At 39.1% G+C, this 24007-nt stretch overlaps 1 protein-coding gene and 1 pseudogene across 1 annotated transcript in view; both read right to left on the bottom strand.

Annotated features, from left to right (window-relative positions):
* Window positions 1-4340: 4340 nt before the first annotated feature.
* Window positions 4341-6813, bottom strand: LOC114047544 (annotated as a pseudogene).
* A 7437-nt stretch (window positions 6814-14250) lies between these two features.
* TDRD5 (tudor domain containing 5) overlaps window positions 14251-24007 on the bottom strand; it is a 54298-nt gene continuing 44541 nt past the window's right edge. Inside the window, 2 exon segments of the mRNA XM_027868569.1 lie at window positions 14251-14667; window positions 19772-19991. Coding sequence (XP_027724370.1) covers window positions 14411-14667; window positions 19772-19991 — 477 coding nt within the window. The 3' untranslated portion in view covers window positions 14251-14410.

Here is a 24007-nt window from a genome sequence, read left to right as displayed (position 1 = left end):
GAAATCATCCTGCTTGTCATTTCTTATAGCACAATAATATTCCTTTTCAATCGTATTACCACAATTTGTTCCCCAATTCCCCAGTTTATAGGCATCCCCTCAATTTCCAATTCTTTGCCACCACAAAAAGAGCTGCTATAAATATTTTTGTTTAAATAGGTCCTTCCCACCCCCCCCCCTTTTTTTTAAAAATTTCTTTGGGATACAGACGTAGTAGTGGCAATTACTGGATCAAAGGGCATGCACCATTTTATAGCCTTTTGGGCATAGTTCCAAATTGCTCTCCAGAATGGTTGGATCAGTTCACAACTCCACCAACAGTGCTTTAGTGTCCCAGTTTTCCCATATCCCCTCCAACATTTATCATTTTCAGGGCTTTTTAAAGGTCTTTTAAAACCTGTAGTTAAAAAAAAACCCACAGTTGTGAAAGCAAGAAATGGAACCTCTACACAATCTGTCCTGAACAAAAATAAATTTCCAAGGGGGCCTGGCAGCCGCACTCTATTTGATTTGAATCTCATAAAAGGATGGAGCAGAAATGCAGAGAAAAATTGCCAAATGGAAAGTGATCTTTTCAGTTCTTTCTGAGCAATACCTAGCACTTGGCAGCCTCTTCCAAAGCGCTTTTTTAGGCTGAAAGAGCTATCATCTAATCTCATCGTGCCAGCACCAAATGCTTTCTGACAGGCCATTTAAAGCCCAAGCACTTCTATTTACAATTCCTGCAATATAAATACTGTCTGCAACAGCCAAAGGAATCATCATTCATAACAACTCTGGAAGATTCTGTCTTCAAGCATCCTACACAAGACTTAAGACAGAATCTGCCATCCAAACCTTAAAAAAAAAAGCAAAGGGTTTTTGTTTGTTTATTAAATAGGCTGAGAAAAGGTTAGGAAACATCCTTAGCTGGCAAAGAAAAAAGGGATCTGCATCTATTAAGTTTTATTGATGCATCAGAATGAGAGAGCATACTTTTCCTTTGTATTCTCATTCATTCAAAAATAATCCCTCTGGTAAAAACTTGAGTCCTACCGTTCTGGGAAGATAAAGATGATTATAGGACCACAGATTTAAGGATGGAGGGGACCTTTGAGGACATCTGGTCCAAACCTCTAATTTTATATTGAGGAAACTGAGGCCCAGAGAAGTTGACAAACCCAAGGTCATATAGGGAGTAAGAAGCAGAGCAAGGATTTGAACCTAGATCGTTTGTCTTCAAATTCAGCTTTCTTTCCACTTTAAGGAATCTGAAGGCACCTGTTCTTTCCCCCTACCTTACCCAGCATCACACTCGTGGAGCACGCCAGCGATGCCTTACAGGAAGTGGAGCTGAAGTAAGGAGTGCCTTTCTCAGGGTTGCCTATGGGCTTTCTAGTCTTCTTTCTCCTCGCCCCACGCAAAGCCAGGTGTTCTTTTCCTGCCTCTACTCTCACCACCGAGCTCGTCCCTTGACGTTGTCTTTGCTGGGGATGGTCATTCCAGGCACCTTAAAAATGACTCAAGAACGCACCAGCTCTTTACCTCACTCCTTTCCTTGGAAGCAGCATGATGCCATGAATGCGTGCGAGCTCCACATCTAGTTCTGCTTGTGGGACCTTGGCTAAGTCAATTAACCTCCACTGGTTTTAGTTTTCTCATATAAAATGAGGGGTCTGAAGTCTTTCCAGCTGTAGATCTAGGACTCTACGACCCTACAAAGTCATGCTGTGAGCCCAGTGATCAAAGAAGTATCCCTACTTCTCACTAAATCCTTTAACCTGCACTTTTGTAACCCTTTGCTCAACTTTTGACCCGCCTTTTTTCCAGGACTTTGCTCAATCTCTCACTCCCCCTTCTTCATGCATTTTCAATCTCTGGTCACTAGTTCCTTCCAAATTGCCTATAAATACGGTCATCTCCCAAATCCTAAAAAAAATCCTAATACCTTGACCTTTATATCTCCATCAACTCGTCTCATCTCTCTCCTCTTGTACACAGCTAAACTTCTGAATAAAGATATCTACACAATATGATTCCTCCCCTTTCTAACCACACCTCTCATCAAAACCCTGATACTCGATTCTCCACCTCCCACCACTCTACTAAAACTGTTCTCTCAAAGACCACAAAGTCAACAAGCATTTATTAAGCATTGCCAGACAACGTTCCTTCAATGACTCAATTTCTAAATCCAGCAAGCGGTCTCTTTCACTCTTCATCCTTGCTCTTTTTGGAGCATTAAACTTTACTGACCACTCCTACTCCCTTGATTTCAGAGACTCTACACTCTCCTGGTTGTCTTTTATGGTTCTCTAACTGCTTTTCCTTTGCTAGTAACCTCTTTTCAACACTTTAAGGTTGGAGTTCCCCAAAGTTCTATCTTTGATCTAGTCTCCTCTCTTTATCTTCTCTCCCTTGGTAACCTCATTTACTCCCATAGTTTCAACTACTTTAACACAGATGACTGTGAAATCTGTCTTCAACACTGACTTTTCTTTTGAGCTCTAGACCTATGTTTCCAACTGCTTACAGGACATGAATGAATAAAGCATTTACTGAGTATATACTATCTTCCAGGCACCTTGCTAAATACTGAGGATATAAATACAAAGCAAATAACACGGATCCGTGTGAACTGCTCACTTCATTAGGAGGCAGCTGGTGATGCAACGGGTTTGGAGTCAGAAAGACGAGTTCAAATCCAGCATCTGGCACTTACTGTGTGACCTTAGGCAAGTTACTTAACCTCAGTTTGCCTTACTTTCCTTACCTGTGAAACGGGGATAATAATAGTACCTACCTTCCATGGTTGTTGTGAGGATCAAATGAGACAATATTTGTAAAGCATTTTACACAGTGCCTGGCATCAGGAGACTACATAAATGTTATCCCCAAAGTCTTAGTGCAGTTTTGAGCTTTAGTAGATTAAACTTTCACTGGCTGTTTTGCAACACCCGATACAAACAAGCAAGAATTCCTTCAAGGAGCTTGTATTTTAATTGGAGATGACAACATGTAAAGGAGAGCTTGACACAAGAGGGGGTTGAGAGATATGTGACAAGGTGGTTTGGAAATGGTCAGGAAGTAATGGTAGAGGTCTAGTTTTTCTCACACAATAAGATGAAAGCTTTGGGGCCCCCAGGGCAGAATCCAGGATGATCATCTGTGGGATGCTGTGGGCATGGTCTGGAAAGTCCCACTAGCAATGCAAGCATGCCCAAAATAATCTTAGCATCAGAGGATTTAAAACTGGAAGTCCCCTTAGACAGCATGTAATCCAACTTCCTCATTTTCTATGAGAGCGCTAAGACCTGGAGAGGTGAAGTAATTTGTCATAGAGGTAGTAAGTAATGGTGAAATTTGGAGATAGGTCCTCTAACTTCAAGTCCAGTGCCTTTTCTCCTTAATGTGCTTCTTGTTCTGACTTCACTTCTATCTGGAGTGACACTCCCATTCATCTAGTCTCCTATGTAATTGGTGGTATATTTGAATGATTCTTCTCCTTCACCTCTCAAATCCAAATTTACTTAATACTGATTCCTCTAGAATGTTTTTCCAATCTATCCTCTCCCATTTTACCAGCCTACTACAGGTCCTCATCAAAACCCTAATGGACTATTAAAATAGCTATCTTTTTTGGGGGGGGGAGTTTCATTGGTTATCTTTTTATTACTATTCATTCCTGACACAACCCCCTGCTTGGGGGGGGGGGATACAAAAAGAATACCCAGATCTACAGCCAAATGGGAACAAGCATGGAAGACAGAATTCCCAGGCAAATTTTTAGTCGTAACTTTTTTCAGCATTCCATGTGACTTCAAAAGGAAAAGGATGACTTTCCTTGACTGGTAAGTCCCTGGTAAGTTTTCTGTGTTTTTTCTGGTTCATCCTTTAATTCTCAGGGAAAGGACAGATCAGTCCAGCCACTTGATCTTGGAGGTCACTTCCAACTATAGTACAGGACCATGACCTGGAGGGCCAGGCTTCGGGGTCCATGATGGAGGTTCTGTTAAGGGAAAAAAGGAACCATAATCCAGGGGGCATAGAGAATGAGATAGGGCACACAAACAGAAGATGACAAGGAAGAATCCACTATAGCAGAAATAAAATAAATTGTAACATCAACAAAGTCCATTGCAAGGCCCCTGAAAGTTAGGGTGGAATAGCCCAGGACCAGTTGGGGAACTGGACTGGCTGCCTTGGGGCAAACATACCCCTACTACACACAGTGAGTGGCAACGTTTAACTTACTACACTCCACACTGATTCCCTTCTTCTGACCAACTTCGCAGGAAATGGAAGACTCAGGAGCAGACATCTGAGTTATAGACTCAGGTCCATGAATTGGTCTGGTCTATTCAGCCATCCCAGAGTTTGAAGGTCCTCTTATAAGAATAGGTGGCTATGAACTGAGGATTAGAGAAAATGTCTAGGCCCATCACTTTTCCCCCATGGCCAGCCAGGGTCTTCAATGGGGACCATCCAGGGTACATCCAGATCTTGGCCGTGTTGTCAAGCCATGAGAGCAAGAAGGTCTCATGGATAGGCTCAAATTTGACTTCAGTCACCAAATTCTGGTGGATAAAAATGGTGTAGATGTGTCAACCGTGAAAACCCATCCCTCAAATATAGAGTTCTTGTTGAGTTGGAGGAAACAAAACAAAATTATTTATTAAAAGGGAAAGAGGTTAGATATACATGCTGGGGCAACCAGGTACAAAAGCACATGGAGCTCACAGCCTAGGAGAGACAGGGGCAATTTATGCTTGAAAATCACAAATGGACCGTTTGGGAAGGGTTAGTGTGGAGAGCGGATAGTCTTTTCCAGGAACAGGTGGGACACAGAAGCAGGATGTTTTGCAGCAACAGTCGACTACAAGGCTGGTTTAAGCTGGTTTGAGGTGCACAGTTCAGCAAGGTCAGCCAGCAAACACTAGCAAAGGCATCTGGGAGTGAGCAAGAGTTTTAGCTCACTGCAGGCTCCTGATTGGCTCCTTTTGGCAAACTGGCCAATTACGTACTCTTTCTACTACATCTGTATAGGAAGGTAACTCATGGAAAACAGACATGTAAGATTTAGGAGTATTTTCAAATGCAAAGCATTGCTACAGGTCCCACACTTTGTGTGTGATGTCACCACTGCCAGTTGCAATATGGTATCCATTTGGGGGGAAGCTGATCCTATAAATCTCCTTCAGGTAACCCTCTAGGATTCATCATCCTGTGCACAAGTCCCAGACACAACTAAATGGATAAAGTCTCCCAGCACCAGCCAAAGGACCATCCTGGTGGAAGGCAATGTTACACATGCTCATACTGTGGCTCTCCAGGTGTAGAATCTCTTCCTAGGCCTCCAAGTCCCATAGGTGCCATGAACGGTCATAGTAGATGGTGCCCTGAAAATGTCCTGAGGGATGCCCCATCACCCACCACTATGTACTGCACTGCCTTCAATATCTGCCACAGGCTTAGCACTCGCTAGACTCCACAGTTTCACAGATCCATCAGCAGCACAAGAGGCTAAGTTGCCATCTTTCTTGTCCAAGGAAACAGTGGAATTGGGGTGGGAAGTGCTAGTACATCAGTACTATAAGGGGTGCAGGAGGCTACCACTAGGGACAGACCAGACCGCCCAGGCCACTCTCACAAGCTGAGGCCAGTAGTTTGGAATCGGGACTGAAATCACAATATGAGTGGGGCCAATCATCTCCAATCCAGCTGCAGAAGCTATTCAAAGGCCCAATAGATCTGTGCAGTCCCGCTTTGGGGATGTCCTAGATGTGTCTGGAATCTGCGGGGTCCGGCTAGCACTTCAGTGCCCCGGATGGTGAGTAATTAGCAACCCACAGCCTACAAGTCTTCGGATTGTGGGTTCTTCACGGTGCCAGGCTTGTTGGTACACTTCTTTGGTCTTTATGGGTTTTTCGTCATCCGTGTCGGTCTTTTTAAAGGCATCTGTGCCCACCACAGGGAGAACACTACACAATCCCTCTCTCCTTGCATCAGAGCCCTCCCCTCCCCAAAGGGAGGGTCGATGGTCCACCCAGGACGCCCAGGCAAGCCCTGACTTTGCTCGGCCAGGCCCGCTTCCTCCCCTCAAACTCTTCAGGCTCAAAGGCCTCCCCGGCAGGGGTTGAGTATTTCCTGCCTTAAGTCCACCTTTAATCCCTCCTTTCCCCAACATCCCCGACTCCCCGAGACGCTCCTTCTCTTCCAAACGGCCCTAACAGATAGGAGGCTTCTTCCCCACGGGGGAGGCGGTGTCTTCAGGAGTCCTACTCCGGGTTTTGGTTGCCGTGCCCCAAGCTCGAGAAGAATCCACTACCGTGCGAGGGATCGTCGTCGTCGTCGTCCAAGTACTTCTGCCAGAAGGGGGAAAGGCGAGGCGCGAAGCATTCTGGGAGAGGCTGGCAGCAGCGACGGCGAAGGAAGGTGCCGCGAGGCGTGCCGGGAAGTGTAGTCCTTGCGGTCCGGTCCGTAGCGGGGAAGGCAGAGTGGAGGGGGCTGGCGGCGGCGGCAGGGAGAGGAGAAGCTGATTTCATCCGGGGACTAGGCCGAGCCGAGCCGAGCCGAGCCGATCTCGGGAGGTGGATGTTGGGAAGTGCCAGCTGCTTCGAGCCGGAGACCCAGTACTGAAGCTGTCTCACTACCGGACTAATCTTTATTGTGAGCAGTAAGCTGTGGTGCGTTCTGTTCCCAAATCGTCAATGGCTCCCTACGTCTACTAAGTAAAGTTCAAAGTCCTTTTCTGGCATTCAAGACCACTCCGCTTTGCCAGGCTTATCTCTGAGTACTTATTTCATTCTCTATGCAAGAGCCCAGCGAGACCATTTTGTCCCCCAAACACACGCTACTATTTTCCTGTTTTATGCCTGTAAATTCTTATCTTTCCCTGTCTATAAATCTCTGCCCCTCCTTTGAATCTCAAATCATATGCCATCTTCTACTTGAACCCTTCCTTGATCCAATAATTTTCCCATATAAGCCTCGTTTTACACTTTGCACCACTCTATTCCATTTACGTCTTTTGTACATGTTCCGTTGAAACATATCACCCTGTCTTTAGTGCTCTGCATACAGAGGTGCTTAATGTTTGTTGAAGAAATGAAATCTCCATGATGTTCACCGTTCTTGGAATCTGGAAGCTGGTTCAGGTTTTACTAAAATTAACCCTGTTTCCTGGCTTTTGTTATAAACTTTTCTCCAATATCTAATTAAGCAGCTGATAACCTTGGGGGGGGGGGGGCAGAAAGGAAAGGAGAGAGGATCTTTATATGAATCATAAGACAGATACAAGATGATTTTTGATTTTTGGCCATCTTATTCCCCCAAATGGCAGATGGGACCTCTCGCAGAGATACACCAAATGGTGGAAGTTATTTCTGGCATTTTAGCTGAAGGAGATTTAGGTCATGAAAATAAGGGAACTCCTCGGATATTTTTGGTCGGGATTCATTCTCCCCTTTCTCTTTATGGGACAAGGAAGGAGAAGTCCATACTTGACTTTATGCCAAACACAGAGCAGTGAGCTTTATAATCTTAATACAACCAAAGATTCTCTTTTCTGTTAGAATTTTTCCATTCTTGTAGGCTCACTGATCCTTAAGTTGATTACTCTTATGGCCAATCTAATTTAATGTTTAAACTCTGGAATAGAGCCAAAATGGCTAAGAAGGAGAAGGGTGCTTTAGTCCCTTAATGTTTGGATAAAGGGTAAGTAGCTCAGACACACACTAAGACAATGGGGAGGCAGGTGGAATTTCAGTAGGAGACTGGGGCAGCAGTAAGTTTCAAGGGTCAATTACCAAAACAATCCCTGGGAATCCAAAAAACATTATGAAATGAAGGACAGCAAGATAATTTTACAGAAACAGAATTTACATAACTCTTACAACCCCCCTCAATGTTTATCCTAGTGAAAGGGCAGTGGAAAGAACACTGGAAGTGAAGCCAGAGGACTAGAAACATGGGTTCAAATCCCTGACCTGCAGTATGATGCAGAAGCTTCTAATGAATGGTAAGAAATAGCACTTAAGTTGCTTTGTAACTTTGTCTTTCATAAATTCCAAGTCCTCACGAGAACCTGAACCAAATGAATGTGTGCTACAGAGAGTAATCCAAGTAGGTAAGACATGCTCTTTTCTCTATATTGCCTTCAATGGTGCTTCATTCAATTCTAAATCCAAAGTTAAAGGGGACTACATTTACCTCATGATCACAGTAGAACCCTTCCAGCACATCCTTTCCTTAAAAAAAGAAAAAGGTTTCATTTTTAAAAAAAGTTTTATTGATGCCTTTGGTAGTCACCTCAAGTCATATCTGGATACATACCTCCTCTCTCTCCTCCCCAATCTTCTAACACATCCGATGAACTCTCCTTTCCAAGAAAGCAAAACAGACACATCCACCCAATTTGACAGCATATGCAACATTCTACACTGAGATTTTTCCACTTCTTCAAGGAAAGGAAGGCATTACACTTCCTTATCTCTTCTTTGGGGTCAAACTGGTCATGGTAATTACTGTGTGAGGCAGAGTTTTTATTTCGATACTTTTTAAAGGCTATTCAGAATACAACAGTGGAAATGAAAGAGGGATGGTTAGTTGGACCATATTAATAAATGAAATTATTTCAAATAGGAGGAAACAAAAGGAATGTAAAATTAGTCCAATTAGTTTGAAACACTGAAATAATATACAGTGCACTCACTTCATTAAAGATGATTTTCCAAATGTGGGAAAACTTGATCTTTAACCATAAAAGCTACTTGAATCTGGCTCATTTCCTTTTATTAATATTTTATTTTCCCCCAATTACACGTAAAAACCATTTTTAACATTCGTTTTTATAATTTTTTGAGTTTCAAATCCCCCAATAACTCCCCTCTTTTCCCCTTCCCCCAGCATTGAGAAAGTATGCAATTGATATAGGTTATACATGTTGGCTCATTTCTTAAGACCATCCCACTATCATGGTCTTGGACAAACAGAATATTACCAAAAAGATATGGTAGTTTCTCTCATCTTAGATCAGAAAGTTATGTGTCACCTGTTTATATGCTTCTGTCTCCAGAATGAACAGTGTGACTGAGATAAGCTTGGCTAATTCACAAGCACAACTAGGAACAGAATTTAGTTTTACTGATTCAATAAAAGTTTATCTTAATGTATGCTTTTTTTTTTAAATTTCAAAACTCACTTCCTCTTGGCCCAAATTTTTTGTAGAGTTTACTAAATTGCAGCTAATCCCAAGAACATGGGTAAAACGCTAGAAACTCCACAAACTCCTAACAGTTTGGGGGAAATTATCTTTCTGATACTCAAAATTTTACTCAAATTTAGATATGGCAGAATTGTATAAATGATATGAAATATTTTACTATATCTATATTTTTCAATAAATCCTCCCCACCACCAACAATGAATATAACTACTTAACTACAATGTCTGTCCACTTCTCTCTCCTGCTTCTTCTTGTAAGTAGTCTTCCACTCCCAGATAAAGACAAGAACAGTATTATTTTCAACCTTCAGAAAAATGTGTTACTTTTGGTACCTGACTATATGCTCACATGAATGACTAAGGCTGCACATCTTTGTAACAGAAGTAAATATGTAATGAAGTAAGAAAATGATTTATAGCAAATCCCTGACCACTTGAAGGTATATCATTGGAAGACTCTATAACAGTCTTCACAGGCTAAGCAGCAAAAATTAGAACAAAGGGAGTATTGTATCTCAACCAAAAGATATTATATACATATATGCAATTAGGGGAGATTTTAAACAATAAAGTACATTTTTACTATGGGAATTATCTATCAGTGATTCTTCTGCCTTGATATATGGAGACCCCATTTAGGAATCAGGTGAAAGACAGGCTGAGGTGTTTGAATCAAGCTTTTCACAGTCACATTCACTGAATATAGAAGGCAAACTATGCCAATGACAGGACTCTGAAAATGTCATCAGCCTGGAAGCCTGTTAAGGACGTAGGTGTTGAATCTGGAGTTAGAGGCCTTGGGCCTCCTGCCTCTGCTACTTACTAGCCCTGTGACCTCAGGCAGCTTACTTCACTTACTTGGGCCTCACATTCCTCACCTTAAAAGAAAAGGCCAGACTAGATGGGATCTAGAATTCTTTCCAGCTCTAAATGAAGTTTATTTATAAAAGGAGTCTACTTCTTCAAGGCAATGAGGAAAGAAAATCAGGTGAAATCTTTCAAACCTTTCCAAAGACATGGATCCACAAATATTTTTAGATGACATTGGAGGGAATAGTCATTAACAACAGAGTTTTTTAATGGGCGATAAATCTGAAAATGAAAAGCAGATGAGGGCTACTGGTATCTGCCCCAAAAAATGTAGTTTAGGTAAGTGGAACACTAACTTTGTTTTTATAAAACCAAAGAGAATTTCTACATTTTGCTTAGCTATTCTGTTTGGGTGACAGACAAATAAAATTTCAACGCCTGCTGAATCAACAGGTCAGTAGCTAATTATGAAAAAAATAGCTGAAAACTCCTAAGAAAACAGATGTGACATTCTAACTATAAAACCTAGAGGTCTGGAATGAAAACCAAAATGCCACTGACAAGCTCCAGAAATCAAAAGAACTTTAGTTCTAGCTTCCCTCAATTTACAGAGAAGGTAACTGACCCAGGGAGGTGAAGCAACACATCACGTAACAGAGCAAGAATTTGAACCCAGGTCTCCTGACACCAAGTACAGCACTCTTTTCATTTACTACCCTCTAGCTTCAATACCAACATTACCTGACTTCCTGTAACACCCATAACTTTCCCTTAGAATGTAACCTTAAAGCCTTGTGTTAGAGCACGAAAAGTGAAGACGTAGCCATTCTTGAATCAGGGGACTTTCAGCTTCTTCTTCCAAGTTGTGCCAAGATAAAATGTAATTCAAGTAAAAATGGTTCTAGAAAACCCATTTTCACAAGTTCAGAAAGAAACCTATTCTCACTCAAACACTATCATCTGAAACAAAGGCTATCCACAAGCAGAAAACTGTCACTGCTTTATTACTATGCCAACAACCAAGAAAATTAAGCTATGAGCTTCATCCTGGAGACACATTCTATATAGTCTGTTTTGGTCTATGGCCAAGACTCCAATTTCACAGAAAAGAAACTAGTAGATGATTCAGTTCTTAGTCTCTGTACTAGAAAAATCACTGACTTAAACAGTTAAGTTTTATCTATCTACAGGGCTCCGTCAGCTGAATAGAAAGGCTTCTCCCAGTGATCCATCTATTTACATCCAGTGAAAGCTTACAGGGTGTTCCTTAAAAACTGGTGAAATTTAATCGGTATGTAAGTCATTAGGAATGATGCTGAGCTTAAATTACAGATTGAAGAACGATGCACATTAGGTGGCATAGTTATATATGATATAGTTACATATGATATATATATATATATATAGTTATATATGGTAGCTATCCCAATTTAAGAATGAGGCACGATGGTGTAGAATTGTCCTACTGCTTGCTGGATAAAAAGAATTTAATCTCTAGAGAAAAAGCTCTCAAAATGTTGGAAAAATTTTGCTACGTAAAATTTTTTGTGGTGATTCCTTGATTCTGCATTGGTTTCTGACTCATGATAATCTTGTTCACATTTCAGCTGAATAAAACACCCACACGTACAGTTGTCAGTGCTCAAGAACCCAAGGCCTAAGCATGTACCCTTCTTTTTCTTTCACTGGGGTTGACCCTCTGAAGGCTCATAATGAAGCTGCACCTTCTGACTTTGAAATTTGAAATACTGGCTTGAAGGAACCATGGCTCAAGGGGAAGAGAAGGTGAGATAAGTGATTCCAGATGCCCCCAAGCTCTTCCTGGTTTACATGGGAACGAGTATTTCAAGGATGCAGTAGCTGGAACTTGGCGAGTTTACAACTGCTGCCACCCTTGGCATTGCTCCTCCCCTTGCTTCCTGTGGCTTGCCTGGCAGTACCCTAACCACCAGTCCAGAATCATACTTCGTAAGCACTATGTCTTATGCTCCCAAAAACAGCAGTTGCTTACCAGAAAAAAAAAAAAGTTAGAGGTCCCTGCTTTTGGTATAGTTGATGCCATTATGTTAATTCCTGATACAAGAAATTTGATCACACTAACTCCTAAAGCACAGAGTACCAGTACGGCCTGAGAAAAGAAAAAGAAAAAACAAAACCAAAAACCATGCCTCTTTCTTAGATATGCTCATAAGCAAAACCTGGACCATCACCTACTTTTAAATGGTTCCAAATGTTGAGTAAATAGTCTGCTTATTAGCTCAAGTCACAATGATAGTTCCTGCTGGAAATGTAATCATTTGGCTCTCTCAAGTTAAATGAAAGGACTCAGAAGTCCATGTCTCACAGGTACCTTCTCATGATTGACTTTCTTGTTTATTCTGTTTAAATCAGAAGTTAACAATCTTTTTTCAAAGTATGTTGACACTGATTAATTTTGAATGGTCCTAAATGATTCTCTACACATGGCTAATGGTAAGTTGGCCAGTTATCAGAAGACCCATATGCATTTGCCTCATCATCTAATTTGCCTAGTTGTGAAGTTTGTTCTGTGTGGGTTAGAGCTAATTATATTACTAAGAAAAACCACTTCACATTTTGGCAGAGCTTTTCCTGGTAATTTGGTTGTATTATTTAAAGGACAGTAATTTTAGCAGATGAACATTTGCTTTATGAACTCCATCTACAGAGGAAAAGTTACTAGCAGTATCTCAAAGTATAAAGCACTAAAACACAGATAAGGAAATTAGATGCCAGAGTTGGTAAAAGGACATTAATGAATACTCTTCCTTACTTGGTTCTTTCTCTTACATGGAAGATCCTGAGGATCATCATTCTGTAAGTTGTTCAACTCTTGGAAACCCACCATTACATTCAGAAAACTACTGAAACCTACACTACATGCTGGGAATTCTCCCACCCACATCCAATCCTGTCCAAACGGTCACACAGCAACGCTGACTCATACTGAAGTTTCCTAGTGCACGGCTGCTCAGATAACAATCCTGGTCCATTTTAGTCCAGTCAGCTGTGCTAACCACCAGTGAAATTAAAAAGTACATTAAAAATGGGCATGTCATCATTCTGATAATCACAGTAAAATGGTTTTTCAAAATTTTACATTTTTAAACATTTCCAACTTCTGTCTTATCAGCATCCAAAGCAACTGGGTTGCCTCTTTTCATTACTATGTAACTCTTTCAGAAAGGAGGTTGGGTAAACAATAATCTTGTTTAAACAGAATAACGTATTTATATAAGTAATTCCTTCCACTGATAGATATTTAGTGATAAAACTGATGGAAAGGACAGAGTTGAACCTAATTGACCTGTGGTTTAAATTTCTCCTTTGAAGGCACAGTAAGAGCTATCCAACAGGTGTAAATCGTGCTTTTTCCTTGCAAACAATAAGGTAATTCAAGCTGCTTCAACTGCTCATGCATCTCTTGAATAGCTTCTGCTGCCTACTGTGGGGAAGAATATGTGGAGAAAAAATAATCCTCTTCAAAACTGCAAAGTAGATGTCAATCTGGTAGAAAATATTATATTTTACCATGAATAGTCAACTAGCATTGCTTACTTAGTTCAAGAGCCCTGTTAAATAAGTACTATTTTTCTATGAACTAAACAGAACATCAAAAAAGCAAGTCACAGAATCTGGCTGGCGTACTAGGGGATATGCTTATTTTATAAATGCTAAAACTGTACCACTTAGGAACTCTCACTAGGTTTCTCTTCACATGTTTCTAGCTATAGCTATGGAAGACAGCTAAAGTTTTAGGGTCTTATTATATTGTTCTTTAGGAGATTTCCTTATACTACAAATATATATGGCCTAATTTTAGAATCAAAGTGAGGTAACTAAGCCAAAAATAAAGCCTCCAAGGAATATAGGTTTATTACTAAGAACAGAAAATGTTGTAATATAGTGGCAGAGCCAATGAAGGTAACTGAATTGAATTATCACTTCTTTTCATTTTAAAAAAATTCAAATTCAACAATAGGGAAAAAAAAATTTAGACTTCCTATTATATTTTCTTCTTCCTAAACATGGATCACAAAACTTTACCCATTTCTTATTAGATATGCAAAAAGAAAAATTATAGGGTTTCCACTGAACAACCATCAATTTGAATCACTGTTAAAAAGAAAGATCAACATAACCATATAGCATAACAACTATCTCTACTAAAAAAATAACATCAGCTGCCTATTTTCTAAATCAAAGTGGACTGTTTGCATGAGAGAGCCAATGTACAGTCACACAATAAGGAAAAGGCAGGATACATCAACTACGGTAAGTCATTTTGCCTTGGTACTTCTTCATTTTGGATATGGAGAATACTAATGCTTAACCCATCTAACCGCATCTAGTTTATTTATCCTCCTTTCTCCTCCCCTCATGCTTCCATTCTTCTTAACCTGGGATACCAATGTAGAAGGCTACTAGACATGGCGAGACGGGCTGCAGCTCCTAATGCTGCTGTTGCTGTGCTTCGAGGAATGAAGAGTTTCTGGGACACACTGTGCTCAGGAGAGAGTATAAAAGAGATCTGTTCCATGGATCCTTGTTGGGCACAGGTTGTGTCTTTGAACATCGCAAGGGCATGGTGGCTGGAGGAATCTTCATTCTTCATATTTCCTGGAGTAGCTTCCTCTGAGAAGAAAATAAAACATAAGGACATTTTTCAGAAGGAAAATAAGCACACAGCTATATGCACTTACTACCTCCCTTTTCTATCTGTACTATATCACTTTCTATTAGGTTGTACTGCATTGATTCCTCCTCTTTTAGTCAATAATTTCCAATGGTAAGGCACATAATGTGTGAGGTAGAAATACATCAAAATAATTTTGAGTTAGGAGGGAGAAGATGGTTCAGGAAAGGTTGCATTAAGACAAAGGTAATTTATGTCAGGATGGTAAGCAGAATAAAGGGAAGAAGAAAAAAAGACAATCTTAGTAGATGAAATTGTCAAAAAAGCAGGAAAAATAAACCTGAAAAGAGCATGAAAATAAAATGAGTTTCTGTCCAACACTGGGTAGACTCCCCAGGAGGATTTATGGAAGGACAATGGATGAAAAGAGGGGGAGGGGTTTTTACCCACATCAGTGAAATTACAGACTTGTTGGACTGTCGAAGTAAGATTTCAGAAAAAAGTCCTTCAGTTTTTCTTTTTACTACCATCAACAAAATAAGCATTCAAATGGATCCCTTCAAAAAAGATATTCTTATTCTAATTCCAGGCTAATGTCAAAGGTAAAATTAAGATGTCCAAATCTTTGGTTCAATTCAGCATTTACCAAGTGTCTATTATGTACATGTCACCATGCTAGATTCTGGTTGCCAAGGGATCAATAAACTGGTTTTCAACAAGGGTAAACGATACCCTGCATAAAATTCTAGCCAATTAGGAAGACTTGCTTAGTGATATGGGAGTGACAGAAATCTTTGTGGAAAAAAGTGACCATACCATTTTGTAGTTAGTAATGGTGAAGGAAGAAAATACTCAACTACTCTAGACTTAAGAGAAAGATTTGTTAAAATTAAGATGAAAGATAAGGATGATGTTTTGACTACAGACTAAGGCAAAATATGGTTCCTCACTGTCACCATCATTCAGCAACCTCTCTACTACCTTTGAAGTTCAGACTATCTGATAATAACACTCCATCTAAATCCTTGCTGCTATCATTTACCAACCTCCTGATCACATTTCCTTTCTTCCTCAATGAGTTCTGCACCTAGCTGGGTTTGACAAAAATGTCTTTGCTCTCAAACTCAATTCTTCTCCTTATGTTTTAGTAAACTTCCAATATTCACACTGTACAAAAAATTGACTTCCTAGATCATTCATCTCAACTTCCACAACCTCAGTCACCCCAAACTCTGAAATTCCCATCTCTGGTTACAATGCCTTGTCCTTATTTCTCTTTCCTTCCCTGCTCCTGTCCTCTTAAACTTGCTCTTTATTCTCACTAGACAAGCTCTGGTCCCTCAACCCCAATCTGTTCTCCTTGTCTATTGCCTTTATAGTATTAGAAGTGGAAGATACCCTTTCAAAGGCCATGTAGTCTAACCAGTATATTGGACTACAAGAATTCTATCTACAATATCTCTAACAAGTGATCATATAACCTCTGCTTGAAGACTACTACTGACTACTTCACTGCTGGATCATCTTCCTTTATCTCCTAAATGTGGATATCTCTCAAGGCCCTGACTTCATCCCTCTTCTCTAATTCTCTCTCCTAGTAATCTTACTCGCTCCTATGTATTCAATTATTACTTTTATGCAGATAATTCCCAAATTCTCAACCCTAATCATTCCTGTAACTCCAGACCTACATCTCCAACTGCCTACTAGACATTTCTGCCTGGATGTCTTGTCAGAAACTCAGCACATATAAAACTCAATCCATCATCTTCTTCTTCCTCAAACCTGCTCTCTCCTTGTAGTTTTCCTCAATTTCTGTTAATGGCATCACTACCCTCCCAGTCATGTAGGCTTAATTAAAACCTCCAAGTCATCTATGACTCTTGCTTTTTCCTCAACTTCCTTGTCCAACATAATGACGCAGTCATCAATTCTACCTCTATGATATATCGTGCATTAATCCTTCTCTCCACTCACAATCCTTCAGGAACTCATGAAACTGTGAGGACTGTGTTCCCTAGAAATTCTACTAACAGCTCAGGACCTCTTGCCTGAATCTTTAAAATACTCTCCTAACTTAACTCCATGCTTCCATTAGCTTCTACTCCCAGTTCATACTTCATGCAGCTACCAAAATTTTTTTCATGTACAGGTATGACCAAGTTACTTTCCTGCTTGAAAACTTTTAGTGGTTCCCTAATGCCTTTAAGATAAAACACAAATTCCTTAATCTGCTAATTACATCCACCTATAATAGTTCCAACCTACTTTCCAGCCCTATTTTGCATTGCTTCCTTTCATGAACTCTCTGTCTGAGCCAAATTAGACCACTGGTCATTCCATAAATGCAACATGCCATTCCTTACTTCTAAGCATTTGTGTAACTTCCTGGACTTGGAATGGATGCTCTCATCTGCTTTTCAGAATCCTTCCCTTCCTTCAAGGTACCAATGAAATCTTCCCATAGCTGAAAGTATTCTCTTGCTCAACTGCTCCTAAGGCTCTTTGTCCGGGTATCTCTTTTGCTTTTTTGTATATGTGGTGCATTCCCTCCCCTCAACAGAATCTAAGTTCCTATAGGGCAGGAACTATCATTTTCAGAAGATGCTTAATAAATGCTGGCTATTGTCAGAGAAAAAAAAAAGAAATTCTTTTGACAACATAATTGGGAATAATCCCAACAAGGAAGAGAACAGTAACTAGTAAATAAGAACCCAATGTGATTGCACAGGAACTCTTTGATGCATTCAGATTTAAAACTAAAATTTTCAAGATGGAAAGATAGGAATAGAGACCAAGATGAATACAGGAGAGTAGCACAAATGTATCTAAAATCTAGGATCAAATAATTCTGAGGGCAACAAAATATGTTAACAAACAACACCAAGAAAGCACAGGAATTACTCAATTACTCTGTGTTTCAGGATGGAAGAGTAAGCAAAAATCTTAAATTCAGATAAAAATTCAGATACAGCCTAAAAAGATAGTATGAGAGTACTTTAGACCTACTAGCCCCAGGACAAATTACATTCCGGAATACTGAAATAACTTGCAAATGTCACTAACGAACCACTGTTAATGACTGCTGAGAAATGATGGAAAATAGGGAGAGGGACCAGAAGACTAGGAATGGGGCAAATGCCCTGATATTCAAAGGGAAGAAAATAATGAATTCTCAAAACTACAGATTAGTAAACTTGATGCTGATAATCTGGCAAAAACTCTATAGTGGATTATGCTTTGTGAACACTTAGTAAAAAAAGGCAATGGTTAACAAGGAGAGAAAGTTTGTAAATCAAACATGGCAGAGTGGATCAAGAACTGCCCTTAAAGTCAATAAAGCCCGGATTCAAGTACTACTTCTAATATATACTAAGCCAGCCCCTTAACTTCTCAATGCCTCAGGTAGTTCCGTGAGACTATAAATTACAGAGTAGATGCTGATCTGCATTGGTAAAGGGATTTCCCTCATCAGGTGTTCATATACCAATGAATCACAGCTCTTGTCAAAAATAAATAAATAAACAAACAAACAAACAAACAAACAAATAAATAACAAGTCATGCCAAGTTTACTATATTTCTGTTTCTGCCTACTAGGCAGTCTCTCCAATAAAGTCCTATTCTGACGCATTACTGTAACAGAGAGATCATCCATTCTCAGATACCATACCATAAAAATGGAAGATCTGTGGCAAGTGCCAATAATCTATAAAGAATTTGAGTATGGGCCTGAAGACATATTATGTACCTACTTTCTGAGAATCAATCTAGCTAAATTCAGAAAAGCTACTAGCTATGAGTTTCTTTTGCCCACAAAAACTCATGAAGAATATCTGAGTACTGGAAGTATTAGCTGAGTCAGCACCCACACCAAGAAAATTATGAATCTTTTAAAATGCTAAGATAATTGCTAAGCTTGATGACATCAAAGGAATGCCATAGGTAAAGGGTTATCTTGATCTTCTCAAAGAATTTTACAAAAGTATCTCATGATATAAGATGTAAATGATAGAATTAGGTGGTTCTGTAGCTAATTAAACTATACCCAGAGAGAGCTGATAAATGGACTGATGTTAAACTGGAGAGAGATATACACTTATATGCTCCAGGGCCTTATTTTAAGCCTTGTCCTATTTGATATTTTTAACAACTCAGATAAATAAAAAAGATACGATACTCACATATGCAAATTACACAAACTGAGAGAAATGTTAGATAACAGGATCAAAATTAAGAATAACAACAGGCTGGAATGTGTTGAAACAAAGATGATGAAATATGATAAGGATATAGATAAAATCCTGCCTTTAGGTTAAAACAATTAATTGTGTAATTAGTTAAGGAAGACCTGAAAACAACAGGTAAATGAGAATTATACAATATTAAGGTGAGGCAACGAGGTGACTTTCCTACTGAAAAATTTCATGCAATTTTAGTCTACATTAATAGAAATGTAAGTATGTAGATTTATTTGGACCCTGCAAAGTACTACCATGTGTTTTCACTAATTATAATCAGACTATCTATGACTATATTGTTTCCAGTTTGAGGTACACAGAGATACACTGACAAATTAAAGACTCATTGAAAGGACGGCAACCAGAACGATGGTTATTTGGAAAGCATTTTACATAAGCAATGGCAGGAGAAACCAAGTGTACTTAGCCTGAAGACTTTTTTCTGGAAGAGTGGAGATAAGAACAAGGGACATTAAATAGCAATCCTTCAAAAGTTTTAAGACAATTACGTGGAAGAAGCTGCAGTCTCCCCAGATACCAAACCAGTAGGTAAAAATAAGACACAAAGTTCCTTAATTATGAAAAACCTAACTACTAGAGCAGATCAAAATATGACTCACTGACTTTGCAAAGTAATGAATCCCCTATCAATGGAATAGTACAAGCAGAAATCAGACAACAATCTCTAAGAGATTTCTGCACTGGGTGGGTGGGTGGCTGGGCTAAATTATTATTAATATTCCTTTTAACACTGAGATTCTATGTATCTATGAAAAAGAACCAGGATCCCTGTCGAATATAGGATCAAGAATACAACATTACATTTATCACTCATTTGCAGATAAGGGAATACTGAAACCTACTTAAACCAGTGTGCTTCTCCTGGGAATCAACCACTGTGGGAAGTAAATTACAGGTAACTGCTGCTGTAGAAAGCTGGATTTGCTTTGGCAGAATTTGAACACAACCAGGCTCAGAATGGTTTAATTCTGCTGACTGCTGAGAATGGATCAGAGAGATGTAGAACTCTTCCAATGATTTGGACAGTGTGGAAAAATCTGAAGAATCTTCTAGATTTAGCTGCTGTAATTATATTAGAAAGAATAGGGGAAGAGGAAAAAAAATTAAAATTAGCACCATATAAGCAGAATTACATCCCCTCCACCTTTCTATTCCTTTCAATGATTATAGACAAAACTGGGCATTTCTAAGAACACTTTGTAGCACAGGAATCAGATCCCTCCATTTCTGCCCTCCCATCAAATCAAGGGGAGGATTAAAGCTGTAAATAAATACTGCTTATATATATGTAAACAGTGGATTTTTTTCTCTTTTCAAAAATAACTGGCTTAAGTACTACTATAATCTTATCAATCAACAAAATACTCTGAATCATCCAGCAGCTGTCATTGACTACTACCACCCTTCCAAACCCTAAAAAAGCACAGACAACTTTTAAATTTTCATTTGTTTCAGGTCCAACATATTTAACTTAGATTCACATGACTATCTTGCAACAGGAAAGCTTTATTTGTCATTTCCAGCTCTATGCCTGACATTCAATTCAACAAATTCAATTAGTATTTTACTGAGTACCTACTGTGTATTAGGCACTGGGGATACAAAGACAACAACAACAACAAAAATCACAGATTTTTAAGAGTTCAAAGGGACCACAGCAGCCATCTAATCCAACGCAAAATCTAAAAAGAATACGCATTACAACACAACTGGCAAGTGGTCAATTTGGCCTCTGAAGATTGCCAGGCAAGAGGAACCCACTCCAAGGCACCCCATTCCACTTACAGATGGTTCTAATTGTTAACAAGCTCTTCCTAACATCAAGCCTAAATTTGTCTCTCCGCAACTTGCAATTATTGCTCCTAGTTGTACCCTGTGGAGCCAAACAGAACAAGTCTGGTCTCTTTTCCCACATGGTGGATCTTCCAATACTTGAACAGAGCTACTATCTCCCCCAAGTCTTCTCTTCTCCAAGCTAAACAGAGGATCATAGATTTAAAACTGGACAGAACCACAGCAGCTATCTAGCCCAACCCTCACACATGAGGTCACATAGATAATCAACTTATCCTCACATGGCATGGACTCAAGGCTCTTCATCATCTTGGCTGCCCTTCTCTGAATATTCTATAGCTTATCAATATCCTTCCTAAACTCTGGCACCAAGAAATAAAACAAACCCTGAAATGTAGTTTAACAAGAGTAGATACAAAGGGACTATCACCTGCTTATTCTAGAAAGCTATGCCTCTCTCAATGCAGCTCAGGATAGCATTTGCTTTATTTGGCTTCTACATTACACTTGTACTGAGCTTTTAGCTGTTAAAACCCCCAGAACTGTTTCAGACAAACTGCTCCCCTTTTTTAATCTTGCAAAACTGACTTTCTGAACCTATGTAACACTTTACATTTAACTCTATTAAATACCTTATTAAATTTAGCTCAATGCCGTAGCCTGTCAAGATCTTTTTGGATCTTGATGTTGTCAACCAGTTTTAGCTATGTTTTCAGCTCTAATAGTTTCATCTACAAATTTGCTAAGCATGCCACAGATGCCTTTATCCAAGACACTGATAAAAAAGTTAAACAGCACAGGACCATTCCAACTAAACAAGGAACTATTAATGACTACTTTTTTGACAGACTAATCAACCAGTTCCAAACCCATCTAACTTCCATCTCACCATTTTTCACAGTAGTAATATGAGGTAGTGTATCCAACACTTTGCTAAAACTATAGCTACAGCATTTCTCTCATCTACCAGTTTTTCAACAAAAGAAATAATGGTAGTATGGCATGACTTATTCTTGATAAAGCCATGCTAATGGCTCTTTGTGATCACTGGTTCCTTTCCTAGATGTATGCTATTCTTTAACAAGTGCTTCTAGAACTTTGTTCAGAAGGGGAAGTCAAGTTCATTGGCCTATAGTATAAAAACTAATCCTATGCCCTTTTTAGAAAATCAGAATAACATTTTGCCCTTCTTCAGTCCTGTAGTAACTTTCCCATTCTCTATGATCTTTCCAATATCAGTGGTTCAGCTAATGCATCTCACTTTTAGTACCTGAGGATGTAGTGTCTTGAATTCATCAAGGGCAGCTAAGCGCTGTTTTATAATCTCCTTACTTATCTTGGGTATCAATTCTCTATTAGCCATTTTTGTTCTGTTCTTTCCCATCCAAAGGTCATTGTCCTTGGCAGAGAAGAGAGAAGCAAAATAATAACTCAGCAACTCTGGCTTTTCCCTCTTAATAGTTACCAATGTCCCATCTACCACAAGCAGAAGTTCTTTCTTTGATATTTTTTTCCCCAATAATCAACCCCACCCCAAAACCTTTTTTTTAATCTTTTTTCACAAGCCTCAGAACATTCTGAGCTTTAGCACTCCCACTGTTATTCTTATAGTACTGGGCTACACTTTTGAATTCATCCTGTTACCCGCCCTTGCTTCTATCTTCTGTATATCTTTTAAAAATAAGTTGGTTGGTGAGTTCCTGTGCATTCACAGCCATCTCTTCAGACAACCTGTTTTTTCTTATCAAAATTATTTCCCTTTGTCTCTTCAAAATTTCACCCTTGAGTTTCTTTCCTATCTACAACTTTATTCTATGGGATCTTATCCAGTCCTTTCTCTCTGAACCCCTTGAAATGAGCTCTCAAAATCTTGGGTTGATGTCATACTATGCTTGGCTATCCTTTCCTTTATCAACTTCTTGGAGGGGTGGTCACTTTTCCTCAAGGTTTCTAACATTTACACCCAAGCAATTTGTTCCTCCCTGATAGTGAGAAATGGATCCAGAATATAATTTCCCCTTGTTAGTTTCTCTACTTTATGAAGAATAAAATTATAATTAAGGCAAGTAAAAAAAAATTGCTAGTCACTCTACTTAGGGAGAGACCGAGAGCTCTAATACATGTCTAGAAGATGGAAGGCTTCTATCACTCCTATATCTTGCCAATCTGTCAGGCTTGTGATCTATTTCCTGTTTCTGCCCAGGTATTCTATAGTATATTCTAATAATAAAAAAATCTCTGCACTGATCTTTACTTAACTGTTTCCCAGCATGCTTCCTACTCTGATTCCCAATTTCATTATATGAGTATACCTTCCTAATATACTCTACTACTTACCTTCCCTGGCCCATTTTTCCTGTCCTGTTTCCTTTGAATAAAATCCCTGCCATCAAGGGGCTAATGTTCCATTGGACATGTAAACATAGATATAACTCAAGAATGAACATGTGTAGAAAAGTTACCAACTATACTTCAGTCAATCTTATATTAGCTAAAACCTACTTTATCATAATCATTGAGAATGAGAAGAGGTGAACCATGTTAAATTATTTGAAACGAGATTGGGAAACAAGTTATTTAAGTTTGTTAGTTCAGAATTATGTCAATTTTTCACTGATAAACAAGTTGATAATTCTGCATGTTTCATGTGGTATATTTTTCACAAAATTATAGTTAATGCTTCTGGTAAAGTTAACAAGTTCTTTGGACATACCCTCTGATTAAAATTAGTTTCAAGTAGATAACATAAGCTCAGCTTTTCTGTGTATGAACTCTTAGGTACCAATTTTTCACTTTTATCCATTCTCTAACCAAGTATTTTTCAACATGTTTACTTTCTTTTGATAAAGAATCTGTTTTTTTCATATTTTACTGGAAGTCTTGAGGCTATGTAATTAGTGCTGCACATTTGGTACCAATTTTGTTGAAACAGCATTTCTCAATAAAACATTTCACAGTTCAGATTTAAACTTCATTTAGAAGGTGATGTCAAATGAGTCTTGAATTGTTTTTAAATAAATCTCTAGCTTTCTTCGGTCTTTGATGCTGAATATTGGCATATATTTTTGTAGCAATGTTATCAAATCTGTATCTCTACAAACTGTAAACAAACAAAATAAAGAAGGTAATTCACTGAGCCCGTGAAGGACTAACTCTAGAAAAGACGTAAGGTGTCCAACTTCCTCAATCTGGCCTTCTAAACTATGAATTTTCCCCTCCTCTCTACACTGTTTTAAAAAGCTATAATATAGCATGCTTACAACAACACATTTTCAGTTAGTACT

The sequence above is a fragment of the Vombatus ursinus genome, unplaced genomic scaffold (genome assembly GCF_900497805.2).
Source record: "Vombatus ursinus unplaced genomic scaffold, bare-nosed wombat genome assembly UNPS02014789.1, whole genome shotgun sequence".
Lineage (NCBI taxonomy): Eukaryota > Metazoa > Chordata > Mammalia > Diprotodontia > Vombatidae > Vombatus > Vombatus ursinus.
The sequence above is the reverse complement of the archived record's forward strand: the minus strand, read 5'-3'. Positions and strand labels throughout refer to the sequence as shown.